The 14,567-nt window shown below is 33.7% G+C and overlaps 1 protein-coding gene across 1 annotated transcript in view; it reads right to left on the reverse strand.

Annotated features, from left to right (window-relative positions):
• Positions 1-13,186, reverse strand: part of LOC132551752 (high affinity cAMP-specific 3',5'-cyclic phosphodiesterase 7A-like) — a 73,672-nt gene extending 60,486 nt beyond the window's left edge. Inside the window, exon 1 of the mRNA XM_060215886.1 lies at positions 13,021-13,186. Coding sequence (XP_060071869.1) covers positions 13,021-13,167 — 147 coding nt within the window. The 5' untranslated portion in view covers positions 13,168-13,186. The remainder of the gene's footprint in view (positions 1-13,020) is intronic.
• Between the last annotated feature and the right edge of the window lie 1,381 nt (positions 13,187-14,567).

Here is a 14,567-nt window from a genome sequence, read left to right on the forward strand (position 1 = left end):
ATCAACCACCTAAAATATTTATATGCTTATCATAATCTGCATCGTAACTATTACACGCAGCCCCAGGGCTTAAACAGTCACCTGGGTGAACTCACAAATGGAAACGATTGGAAAATGAGAAATGCAATTTGTACAGGGACAGATGAGTTTTACCATAAGACCAGAGCTTTCATCCATCAAAAGTATTTGATTCTACCATATTTGGGAATTGAGAAGATTTGTGAAATTTGAGTCCATATGACGCTTTTTGTCCAGCTATTCAGCCCCAGGGTGTCAGCCAAGGTCAATATACACGTGACATTGAAAAGTCATCCTGTTACTAACAATTCTAACCAAGTTTGACCTATTTCCAATAGAAAATGAAATAAAATTCTGCTCAAAAATGTAATTCTCCTTTATCACCTTTGGTTTACCTTTACCCCCTCACAGGGGGAAATGTGAGATCCTGGGGTTATGAAATTTACAAATTTGGCAAAACATTTTGAGACACTTCCATATATGAAGAATATTTGATTCTACCTTATTTCAATAATATGAAAAGAAGATTTTCAAAATTTGAGTCAATGTGACCCTTTCAGAGCCTTGCGGTTTGGGACCAATTAAAAGGTACAATTTTGGTTTACGGTTGGCAATGGACTGTGAAATTTTGTTTTTTCTGTTCGTATCTGCAAAACCATTGAAGGTTTCTCATATGTTTCATTGAAATCGGTTCAGGGGTTTCGAGACGTCAAGAAGAAGTCAGAAGTAAAAAGTTTACAGATGCATGATGCACACTGGACGAAGGAAGATGGTGGACAAAACAGTATCACCATAAGTCACCATGAGACCTTGTCTGAGGTGACATAATAAATGAAGGTTATAATGCAGATACATTTCAAACAGAATTTCTTTCCACCTGAAAAAGTGGAATAAATAAAGTGCATTAAAAACAGTTCAAGGCATTAAGTGAACATAATTTTACATAACATCACTAACACCATTTAGTTCAGCAGGACTTGTCTTTGTAATATGTGGTAATCTCTTCCTTCCCAGAACTAAATAATGTTACCTACAGACTATATGCAGTTGCCATTCACCTCTCTATAAACATAATTAAATTTTCGGTTATAGTTGTCAACCTCAAGTCATTCAACCTCAATTACTGTTTTTTATGTATTATTAAAAAGGCTCTTTTAAACCTTGGTAATATATTGTCTTTTTAGAATTCCATCCATTAAGAATAAAATATACCTGCTGTTAAATATTTCATGTGGCGTGATGAATTTTATGCAAGAAATTTTAACTGACATGGACATTTTTCAGAATTTATTATCTCATGCTATAAAAAGGGGCCGAATATTGGTACTCAAAATGAATACAAGATATTTCAGCAAATTACAGTCCCCAACAGATGCACTACCTTATCCAGGTGAACCCATACACCAAGTATGATGAGCCAGTAGTGACCAATAGTGTATGAGATAGAGCCAGGTCAATCTTTATCTTTTATATAGGTCAAAGGTCAAAATGTAAGTCAGGATGACCTACTTTTGATACATGGTACAATGCCTCACCAAGGTTAACCCATGCACAAAGTATAACGTTCCAGTGACTAGTGGTGTAGGAGATACAGCCCAGACAGACTTCTTGTTGCACTGAGAGAGATCAGGCTACGAAAGGGGGGTCCAACACAGGTAATCAGAATAGGTAGAATGAAGGGATACAGAGGGTCCCAATACAGCAATGCAGAAGGGATAGGATAAAGGGATACAAGGGGGCCCAATCCAGTGAATCAGAAGGGGTAGGATAAAGGGATACAAGGGGGCCCTATCCAGTTTATCAGAAGGGGTAGGATAAAGGGATACAGGGGGGGGGGCCCTATCCAGTTTATCAGAAGGGGTAGGATAAAGGGATACAGGGGGGCCCAATCCAGTTTATCAGAATGGGTAGGATAAAGGGATACAGGGGGGCCCTATCCAGTTTATCAGAAGGGGTAGGATAAAGGGATACAGGGGGCCCTATCCAGTTTATCAGAGGGGATAGGATAAAGGGATACAGGGGGCCCGATCCAGCTAATCAGAAGGGGTAGGATAAAGGGATACAGGGGGTCCCATCCAGTTTATCAGAAGGGGTAGGATAAAGGGATACAGGGGGCCCGATCAAGTTAATCAGAAGGGATAGGATAAAGGGATACAGGGGGCCCGATCAAGTTAATCAGAAGGGGTAGGATAAAGGGAAACATAGGGTCTGGAACAGGTGATCAGAGAAGGCAGGATAAAATGATACCAGAAACATCCCAGTCATAATGAGAATATTTTGAAGGGTAGAACATGTGAATTCAGTAAATGAGATGCTGTTATTTAGATCATGATAATGATCTAGCTATGCAATGACGTTAGTATGACATTTACCAAGTAATGTAATACAGGAGCTACACTTTAAAAAAATTACACACAAGTGCAGACCCATACAGCCTTGGAAACACTGCTGCATCATGTACAAAAACCTCCTTGTTACTTACATACATATGTACAATAAATGATTACAGTTAAATCCTAGTGAGCTTAATAAGTTTAACTCAAAGATCTTGATTTCGATAATTTAAACCGAGTATTATATCCTAGATGAAATACATTTAAAAGATTACTTGTTTAGCAAACTAATCAGAGATCTGACAAGTAGGAGTGTAGAAAATGACTACATCACATTGTAAAAATTTATAGATACTAACAATGACTGTCACCATGACGCATGACATCACAAACAGCAGCTCATATCACAGACGGGAAAAAAATCACCACAAAAGATGTAAAATCCTTGACTAGACACATGTCATCCACTGTCAATACATACCCACATGATATATAGACTTCAGTGGTGTTAAACCTTGGAACCACACAAAACAAGATCTACAATAATTCACCACAAGTTATCACCTGGTTTGACAATGAAGCCATTCACGGCCACAAATTGACCAATCCCAATCAGTTTAACATTGATGTGCTCTTAAGACAATATCAACTTGATATAGAATTTATCAAAAACGTGCTTCAGGGACCGTTTCAAATCTTCAGATACTGTTTCAAATCCTAACTTATTGCACCACAGAAGCACAGTGTTTAGTTGATAGTTTTTGACTACAACTTTTGTGAGGTTGTCAGCTGCAAAATATTGACATAAGGGTGGCTATTATCCATGTAGCAATATTGAAATTTATCATTTTCTTAAGCACATACCTATCACAACTTCAACTAAAAAGTCTGCAGCAGTCAAACCAAGTGATTTGTATACAGAAAGATGAGGATGTGAAAACGATTTAGATATTCCACCTGTGTACCTGTGTTAAAATCCTACCTTTCATCATAGCAGACGTCCCAGTACTGAACTAATCCATATATGTGTAGGTAGGTTTCCTACCTATAACCTGAGGCCTTGATCGGGATGAACTCTTGAATGATGGGTGACTTTCCTGTGTGCCAAATAAACATAGAGTGTCTTTGTGTAGACAAATTATATACCATACCTTTACAATGGCATGCTTGTACTTACTGTGGATTCAGATCATTTCCGCATTGGAAGGCAATGCCCATGAAATTTATCAAATAGATAGGCACACTCACACACATGCATATATATACATAAGCTCAAAGTTGTGTTAATGATGATATATACACACTGACCTATAGCCAGGGGCAAGGATAAAGGTAAACTTTTAGCTACAATCTAATTTACATCAAGTCCTGAAACTCTACATTGTACAACTTTCTCTTTACCTTTCACCTGATAATAACTGAGCCCGAACCTATTGTTAGACAAATTCATTTAGATAATGATGGGGAAAATAGGTTACCCAAGAATTCAATGAGATGTTATACCTTAATACTTGTATGTACATGAAACAGAAATGACCAGGTTATCAGGAAACTGACCATTAGTGCTTGCCAGTTAATGACAGTTGTCCATCACTACGTCATTGAGATAAACACACCTTGGTCATAGAGTCATATCCTGCTATAAGGTCAATGATAAATCTACATGGCAGTCCCCAATTCCGGACTTGTAGAAATTTAACTGAAATTTCTTGAAATACTAAAATTTTACATTGCGGGATCCATTGATTTTAGCAGTTAAGTTGAAAAGGATTCCTGATAATAAATTGTAGACTGATCATGTCAACTTGTTTCTCTCTCTCTCTCTGTCTCTCTCTTTCTCTGTCTCTTTCTCTCTCTCTCTCTCACTACTGGTATTTTGTGGTATTTTTATCTTAGAACGCAACACAATTGCAAAGTAAGAGTCTCCATGATCATGTAATAAAATTCTGAACTTTTTGAAAAATTTTACATGAAAATCTTCTAATTTTCATTACAATCAGATAAAAGAAAATCAATATGCTGTATCTGGTAAAAAGATTGCCAAGTCTCCTAACCAAACCACTCTTTATAAAATTTACTAGCTGGAGAAAAAAATCTGCCTTCAATGAGTTGTAATTCATTTAGTGTTTGATATATGATGTGTCTGTCATAGGTGTAAGTAGTAATCAGATGTGATCTCACATGTATAAATGCCTGTCGTTAATAACAAGGTGAAGAGACACTTCATGATACAACTTTATGGTAGATATATATCCTTCTACAGTCGTAAGTAACATCTCAAAGTCGTTAAACCCTCATGTGATCACAGGTACACGCTCCTCAATCTCGTCCTAATAGAGCCGCATGTACAGAATCACTTCAGTAAACTGCAAAACTTTATCCAAAATTTTGTGCTTGGTAAAAATTTTATAGAAATTAAAGAGCTATTAAGAAAATTGCGGTTATATAAACCAATATATATATTAAAAGAGAGCTGGACTCTACATTATGACCACTCTCACATATATATGTCAGGAATGTATGGTAGATGACCATAACTATACAAAATAGCATATGTGTCACGGACTTAATGGGATGTGGATGTACTTCTGATAGGTCTATCATAAATAATAAGAGAAGACATGTCCCACGGAATTAAGACACTGTAAGATATAACAAATCTACAGGATGTCATCTATTATTTCTACGTCAAATAAAAACGTTTTTTTTCATCTTCCTTAGTAGATGACCATCTATAATAAAACATGTTTATTATAAATTCCACAGGACCTGAGGAAATAGTGTGCTATAGCTCTAATTTGTTATAGGTTTGAAGCAGTTAAATAGGACAGTTCTCAAAAAACAAAGGACCAAAAATATAAAGACATTTATCAAATTTTCTTAAAACAGTTACTGATCTTTGTTTTTCACATTTTTCTTTTTCAGAATACAAAATTATGCAAACTTTCAATGCATTTTAAAGCAAACTTAGTTTTTTATGAAAACAACAGGTTCATCGTTGTCCTCCTTACTCATTGTGTAGCTAGTTCTGTTCTTGAACGATGTAAATTTCTCATTGTCTCGCAACCAAAGGAGGTTACAACATTACCATCAATACAAACAGAATTATCCTGACTTAACTCTCCTTCTGTCGTAAAACATTTACCAATGCATTCTTCTGTCAATCATTAAATTATGCATTGTTATGTACCCTTTCTTGGACACTAACTTTCACTTTCAAAGTGAGAATAGAGTTAGAACTTCCAGAAATTCGCTAAAGGTGCACATATTTTCAACCATGGGAATATTTTACTTCGTATCAACAGAAAATTTGTTATATTTTGCAAAGTAAGTAATGATAAAGAAGAGCCAAATAAGGAAATTCAAATTTATTTTGTATTGGACTGAAATTTGTACTTGTCTTTGGAATTTTTTAACTTCACTATAATGCCTAGGTTGTCTTCTTCTCAGTTTGACACTTTTAAGAAATATGTTTATTGTAACATCAAATATATAACTTCAAACTAAAAACAACACCCTCTAATTGAAAACTTGAGAACAAAACAACACCCTCTAATTGAAAACTTGAGAACAAAACAACACCCTCTAACTGAGAACAAAACAACACCCTCTAACTGAGAACAAAACAACACCCTCTAACTGAGAACAAAACAACACCCTCTAACTGAGAACAAAACAACACCCTCTAACTGAGAACAAAACAACACCCTCTAACTGAGAACATGAGAACAAAACAACGCCCTTTGACTCTAGTTATTATTCAATAGTATTCACTTGATCCAGGAGTTATTATTCAACAGAATTCACTAGACCAAGGAGTTATTATTCAACAGTATTCACTTGATCCAGGAGTTATTATTCAACAGAATTCACTAGACCAAGGAGTTATTATTCAACAGTATTCACTAGACCAAGGAGTTATTATTCAACAGTATTCACTAGACCAAGGAGTTATTATTCAACAGTATTCACTAGACCAAGGAGTTATTATTCAACAGGAGAATTATTATTCAACAGTATTCACTAGACCCAAGAGTTATTATTCAACAGTATTCACTAGACCCAAGAGTTATTATTCAACAGTATTCACTAGACCAAGACCAAGGAATTATTATTCAACAGTATTCACTAGACCAAGGAGTTATTATTCAACAGTATTCACTAGACCAAGGAGTTATTATTCAACAGTATTCACTAGATCCAAGAATTATTATTCAACGGTATTCACTAGATCCAAGAATTATTATTTAACAGTATTCACTAGACCAAGGAATTATTATTCAACAGTATTCACTAGACCAAGGAGTTATTATTCAACAGTATTCACTAGACCAAGGAGTTATTATTCAACAGTATTCACTAGACCAAGGAATTATTATTCAACAGTATTCACTAGACCAAGGAGTTATTATTCAACAGTATTCACTTGATCCAGGAGTTATTATTCAACAGTATTCACTAGACCAAGGAGTTATTATTCAACAGTATTCACTAGACCAAGGAGTTATTATTCAACAGTATTCACTAGATCCAAGAATTATTATTCAACAGTATTCACTAGACCCAAGAGTTATTATTCAACAGTATTCACTAGACCAAGGAGTTATTATTCAACAGTATTCACTAGATCCAAGAATTATTATTCAACAGTATTCACTAGACCAAGGAGTTATTATTCAACAGTATTCACTAGACCAAGGAGTTATTATTCAACAGTATTCACTAGATCCAAGAATTATTATTCAACAGTATTCACTAGATCCAAGAATTATTATTCAACAGTATTCACTAGACCAAGGAATTATTATTCAACAGTATTCACTAGATCCAAGAATTATTATTCAACAGTATTCACTAGACCAAGGAGTTATTATTCAACGGTATTCACTAGATCCAAGAATTATTATTCAACAATATTTATGAGACCCAGGAGTTTCTAGATACCCTAAAGTATTTACTAAATGCAGGCATTCCTTGATATTCACCAATAACTACCAGACCCAGTAGGCCCTAGATATCCACCACTATTAATCATATATTCCTGGAAATCTGAAATACTTGACTGTAATGCTACTGGTAATATTGACACATGGTACTACCTATTGGTGAAACAAAATTCATGGTTTTAAGAATCGATAATGAACTTTAAAAAATGTTCATGAACACAAACTCCAGTAGATCTATGTTCATGAAAGTCCATAAATGTTCATGAACTGATTGGCTGTTGAACTACTTGTTCATGAACTAAGTGGTCACTTCTTTTTCATCGGACTGTTCATGAAAAATTCATGAAATTTTCACTGAGGTTAAAATATCAACCCCTTGTCCCTGGTACTACAGATTCTGAGGAGCTGACTCAGTTTCTGATTATGGGAGAGACATCATTTATAAAATTCTGAGTACAGAATATCCCATTTGAACTCCTACCAATAAAAAGAAAGGGCTGGAGATGTTTTTTATTCCCTCAAATACCTTTAAACAACTTGGCTCCTTTCCTTCGTGTAAACCCGAAAAAAAATGTCCTCTTGATTAATGATTTCCTGGACACCACTATCACTGAATGGTTTTGGGACAGAAATGCTGATGTGTACTGATTGTATGTACCACAAGAAATCTGATAACAGAAATATTTTTATTAATTTAATTTATCAATTAGTGCAGATTTCTGATTCAATATTTAGTCCATATGGTAAGCATCACATTAATAACTACACTCATAATTAGCATCACATTTTCAAGATAATCATAATCACATTATTGCTTAAATGTTATTCTAACTCAGCTATGAACAATTGTAAACTTTCGTTCTATGGTGATGACTAGCTGTAAAGTAAAAATACAAAATATAGAAGCTTTAAGATGTACTCCTTTGAAAATTACAAAAATATCTGTATTAACTTTCCGTCTGGTGATGATTTTCTGAAATGTTACACTTTTGAAAGAAATTAAAAAAGCAAAAATTCAAGATGTTGCTGCACTTCTGATACAGGCCTCAGAAAATTTGTAACAGGATATAATTCATTTTCTGGTATCATTCTTCACTTTTCACTAAATAACAAGACATTCTTTCTTATTTTGGCTACTTATCTTTTCAAAATAAATGTTTTTCTTTCGTTAAAAGATGATAATATGATATGTACTTGGATATTAAGTAAAAATAATGCGAAAATTCTAATTTTTCATTTGATTTAATAAGCTTTACAGCTGCATAGCAGCCAAAAATGAAAGTTTTGAAAAATGGAAAATCTTTCCTTTGATCATCTTCTAGTATATATAAAAATAAGATTTTGTGCTTAAAGAAATTTATGATGGTATTTTCATTTTTTAAAAAGAGGAAGTCACCATGCCTTCATTTTCGCAATTTCCATTCAAATAGTCAGTTTTTTAAACTGTAATATTTGTTTACAGATTCTAAAATCAGGAAAAGTGGTTCATCAAGATGGAATTCATGGATTTGAAACCTCTGTAATATGGAGAAAAATTGTGCAAAATAAGGCTGAATCTACATACAAATTCAATAGTTATACCGGTATTCAAGAGAAGAACCTTAGCAACGAGAAATTGTTGAAATCGTTGACGATATTTACTAAATCTTGCCGTTCACTATGTCATCATAAAATGTACTGTATTATCCTGTATTATAAGCCACATCTTTTTTCTTTGTGTGAGTAGTAGTCCACGAGCAAAAGTTCTTCAAAACATCGTATAAAGTGCCCAAATAGGTTTATAAGTACAACTGCAGATAACAAAGTGTATAAAATCACCAAAGTCCATTGTATTACACAGGAATTCAGTAAATACTGAATTTTGTCTAACACCAAGTCAATCATCAGAAGGGTACTTCCTTAATGTTGATACACTTCAAGTCTATATATTTATTATATTTTACTTGTAATTGTATATGTCTACATATCAACGAACAAAGGTATATGATAAGTGCAAGTACTTAACATGTGCCTTTAAGTCTTTAGATGTTATATACATGTATATATATATATGTCACCGAAGTAAAACAATAAAGGTTAAGTAGTGATTTTGACCTTTAACCTCAACCAATGATCATGGCCACCAAAATCTTAATCTTTAAGTATAAAATTTGATGCTTTGGTGTAAATATCAAATACATCTTTCGAGATAGAGATCAATGAGAAATCTTCAGATTTCATTTCAAAATCAGTTAAGTGTGACCATTGACCTTTGACCTTAACCATGACTGATGATACACTACAATATACCATAATTAGGTATAGAACTTGATGGTATGATGCTATATGTTACGAATATGAACTAAATCTTTTCTGCAATTTATGGAATTTTATCATATATGTTTTATAAATATCAAAATTGGTTAATAGTGACCTTTGCCCTTTTAGCCTTGACCACTAAATCCTAATTAGATGTAGAATTTGATGGTGTGTGGTATGATGTGAATACAAACAAAATCTGTCCAGGAGTTCACGAGAGTTCAAATTAATGTTCAAATATCCACTATAGTGTCAAACGCATAATACACATATCACATCATAAAATATGCCCAGCCCAAACTGGCTTACTATAGACATTTCATTACATAGTAAAATATCAAACAGTATCAACACTTTCCATATGCATTTGATTCATTCTAACGTTATCATAATAGGAATAAAACATTAAGCTTGACTTATAATTGTTTTCCTCCACATACCCAACGGTAAGACAAAATTTGTTTGCCAAGTTTCTGAATATCTAGCTCTGACATTATATATCTTACCTATTCAAACTGGTTTATATTATTAAAATATTCACACAAATTGCTCACTTCAGATAAAATTGCAAATCAAAGATCTTCTGACTTAATGATCTATACAATCCATTAAAAATGATACTAAATTTTCTGTATCAGCATAACATAATTTACATAATTTTAATAGTTAACAGGTAACCCAATCACTGGTATCATGAGATACCATGTACACAAGCTTTGCACACATGGATTCAAAAACAGATGAACGGACTGAGGCACAAATTCGATCAATGTAAAGGTAAACTCTTCTAAACTTAGTGGAGAGCAAACACAATTCAACCATCAGTTCAGGCGGTGATGTGACATTTAATATTGGGACTGTTTAGTATTGCTAATTCACATAACCGGGGTCTTTTCATACTACAGAGTTATCTGCTCTTGTGAGAAGGTATTGAATTTTACGCCACTTATTTGTGAGAAAACAAGTTCATAAATTTATGAGGATATGATGTCATTTTCTCACACATGCTAGTGATATACCAATCAATAGCTGCTCACAAGAGCAGATAACTCTGTATTACAAAGAGACAGAAGTTTACCAGGTGACATGGATACATATTTGATAATAAATTATTATAACTTGTATGGATTCAACATGTGCTCTAGACATTACCCAGATATACTTTTCAAATGATCACTGATGTTCACTTTATCCTATGATAAAATGGCATGGCTAATTTCCAGGAGCTCTGATTCAGAGTCTGATTAGAATGAAAGATCCATCATTTTGTCATACCTTGTTCATTATTTGATGTTGCTGATGTCAAGTATGTATTTTCTAGATGATTGATCGTGATCCTTTACTATTTCAAAGCCTTTCTTTTTTAAAAACTTTTCTAGTTTAATCATGTTTCTTGAAGTTTTAATTTTTTGTTTAATGTGTGTGCTTGGTTTTTCATTGGACTTTTATTGTTTAGTTTTTCCCACTGAATTCAAACAAAGCGAAACAATAATGGGGAAGTTGGCAATAAATTATATCATTATCATCCTATTCAATTTGTCAAAAATGTTCAATGATCCCATAAACTACTCGGTCTTCACCTGCAATTTAAAGGTTATGACGTTGATATTTCCTTACTTATTATGCAGTGATGCTAAATCATGTATATGTAGATATTGCTATAGCCTTGAACAATATGTACAAGACCTCTCAGTGAGGTAGGAGTTGAGAGTACAGGTCAGGTCGTGTGAATTTCACTTTAATCAAGCAGTAGAGTGTCCGGCTAAGTCTCAAAACATGCGATTTTAAAATTTAACTAAAACAAACAAAAAATTAAAATTACAAATTCTCTTTTTCCAAGGAAAAGAATTTTAACTAGAGATGAATAATACAGATACATTATATTGTCTCGAGATTGGTTGATGTCCACTGTATATATCGGTGTAGCCATTTTGTTGAACTGTATATTACATAAACTATATACATATGTGACCATGTGATTATGGTTCCTGTATCATTGGATGCTTCTCAAAAATTGTGATTAAATCCATTCATCGTAAAACATTATGACTATTTGCTTCATTGGAAAATTTAGGTACTTTTTCTTAATGTACATATTTACATGCTAAACATCCTTCCAGCTCACTGTCAATCCATATTCAAATGTCAGTATTTTGTTGTCATCTATCAAGGTAATAAAATCAGCCATGAATAATAGGCCACGCCTCCTTGCAATTTTTTTGCCACAAAAGTCTAACCATGTGCATCTTATATCGGGAAAATGATGATTTTAAAAGGATCACTTTTGATGACTTTCTGATTTGAATTATCAAATGAGTTGTAGACTGGCTCATGAGAAAATAACCTTATTTGTAAAGGAAGAAATGTGGCACAATTAAGAAAAAAAATTTTTTAAATGAAATCTTAGCCTTTATAAAAGGTGCACACATAGACATCGATAACCACTATTTTCTTGGCATGATTTTGTTTTGATTTTTTTTCATTGAAATGTCATTTTTTTTCTAAATGATAATTTTACGTGAAATTTGTGCACTTCTGGGCCACTGTTAAACTGGCTCTAACACCTCTGTGCTTAAGTTCTATCACCAGAAATAGAATGGAAGATATGTTTCCAATACACATGTCTGTCATTTCAGGTGAACGAATTTAAGGTCATGTTTGTGGATATATCTTTTAGGAAAATATCGGTGTTTCACCGATTAATTTAATGAATACATTTCAATACATTTATGTATTTATTGGGTTGCAACTCATCAACGAAGCATTGCTACTGAGATACAATTATCCTGGTGTCTGAAACTAATGCTCATACCTGCCAGCTTTCCTGATTCAATTGGGAGTTTTTCCAATTTTCACTACCCAGCCTCGCACCCCGATTGTATTGATCGAAATCGGGGTAATATCAGAGATCCTGCTGGGTAAGTCATAAGTAACCTTTCTATATTTGTCAAATTTGTAAGGCTGAACGGTATATTTAATACAGATTTGTGGTCCATTTTGGCACTTTTTAGGTCCTTTTCAGTCATTTCGGCACAGTTCATTCATTGCCATATCAGTATAGTATATTGTACATCACTTTTTAACACTGTAATTTTTGTAATATGTGACAGATCTTTACACAAATAAAATCATTAACTATAAGTAACTGCATTCGAGAAAGAAACGACGATTTCTACAATAATCTGGAACTGAAGTGTGATCAAAGTTTCTTTTATGTCAATTATCATGATAAATTTTCATTTACAGTGTTTTACCGAAAACTTCAAGGGAGATAATCTTCGTATCTCGTAAGGGAAACAAGGAAATCCCCCACCCCTCGTTCGCCTACTAGTAGTCTGTTTAATTGAAGTTTCATTCTTAAAACTGGTAAATTGACGACATCGATAAATTTGTTGTCAAATTAAAAGAAGTAAGTGGATACTTACCCCAAGTCTTGGTCTGTAATGATGAGTGCTACTGGAAGCATATGATATGCCTCCTCGTCTAGTTAGAAACTGTGCAGGTACGTTTACGTCTAATGGTAATGCAGGGAGGTTGTAAACATTCAGGACACTCATTTTGCGTAGTTGCATCCTATGTCAACTTGTTAAAATAATTCTTGATGAGTGCATTAGCGAAAACAGACGGGTACCATCGGGTACCTGTCAATACACACTAGCCGATCATGGTCACGGAAGTTAAGCGGTGTCAGGGGAAATTCACACCTAGAGACACTGTAGAATATATATTTAAGGTTTCTCACCCCGTACTTATGCTAAAACAGTCTAAATATATTACAACGTAAATGTCTATATTTAACAATGGTTATATTGAAAATGTTGTTCTAATTCTATTTTGAGATACATAAGACACTGGTAAAGTAAATGTAACATATACATTTATGTAATTCAGAATTGGGATCTATACTGTGTATACTCTGTATATATAAGGTATTGTGCTCACCCACACTACCCGTAGGATATAAATAAATGTACCTACACATGTTATGCATATGCATGAACAGTCACGTGACTGATCTACATTTGTGCTGTCCAGCAATACAAGCATTTTCCATGTCTTGTACACATGATGTATATATATGAAGTAATATCGACAGTACGGACAAGCGAATGATCAAATTTCCGAGGCAACCTGCCCCTTTACCAAATCACAAATATTACATAAATTGCATCTCGTACATAGAACATAGAACAAATACAAAGTTATATATCTAAATCGAGAGAGGTGGTGTAAATTAAGGTGTCTTGATAATCCCTTCGGCCGATGGACGCCGAAGGCTCTTTGTAACGGATAAAAAAAGCCATCCCAAGTTGTTGTATGGAAGATGATGATTAACATTTCAAATAGGTTTTATATCAATCTCGATATGAGCGTATCTGAAAAATCAGAAGTAAGGGGACTGTGGCGAGAGTAAGAGTGTTTGTGTCACTTTAACAAAACCTAGAAGTGCTAGATACATGATAATGGTAAGTTTCTTTCTTTTTATAATTAATATCATTTAGTTGTCTAATGGCGGTAATGATGTCATTTAAAACTGTAAGGTGGCTGAATTTAAACTAACATTGAATCTAGTGATTTATTAACAAGTGGTTGATTGTGACCGTAATACAACAAAGAAAGTCTCATAGTAATGCAAGAAACAAAAAACAAACAAAAAAACAAATTTGTAGTTACTTTTTAAAAGTAAATTTTTATGGTTGTTGAAGCATTGAGACTTGTTTTACCTCGATGAGGTCAAATTTGATGTAAAATTACTGATAAATGATTTTCTTTGATTTTATAGTCGTTAAGGTAACAACCATTTGGTCATTTTAAGACTAATCACAGTGATCGGTGGTGACCCTTAACCTATAGTCCGGGTAAGTAACGTTTCTATCTTAACAATGTTGAAATGGGCCGTTATTATTTTTCAATGCTGTCATAGTGTTATGGAATATAATTTGTATGGTTGAAATTTCTAGTAAGTTTCGAT

The sequence above is a fragment of the Ylistrum balloti genome, unplaced genomic scaffold (genome assembly GCF_031769215.1).
Source record: "Ylistrum balloti isolate Yb309-2 unplaced genomic scaffold, AGI_CSIRO_Ybal_v1 Utg370212, whole genome shotgun sequence".
NCBI classification, from domain to species: domain Eukaryota; kingdom Metazoa; phylum Mollusca; class Bivalvia; order Pectinida; family Pectinidae; genus Ylistrum; species Ylistrum balloti.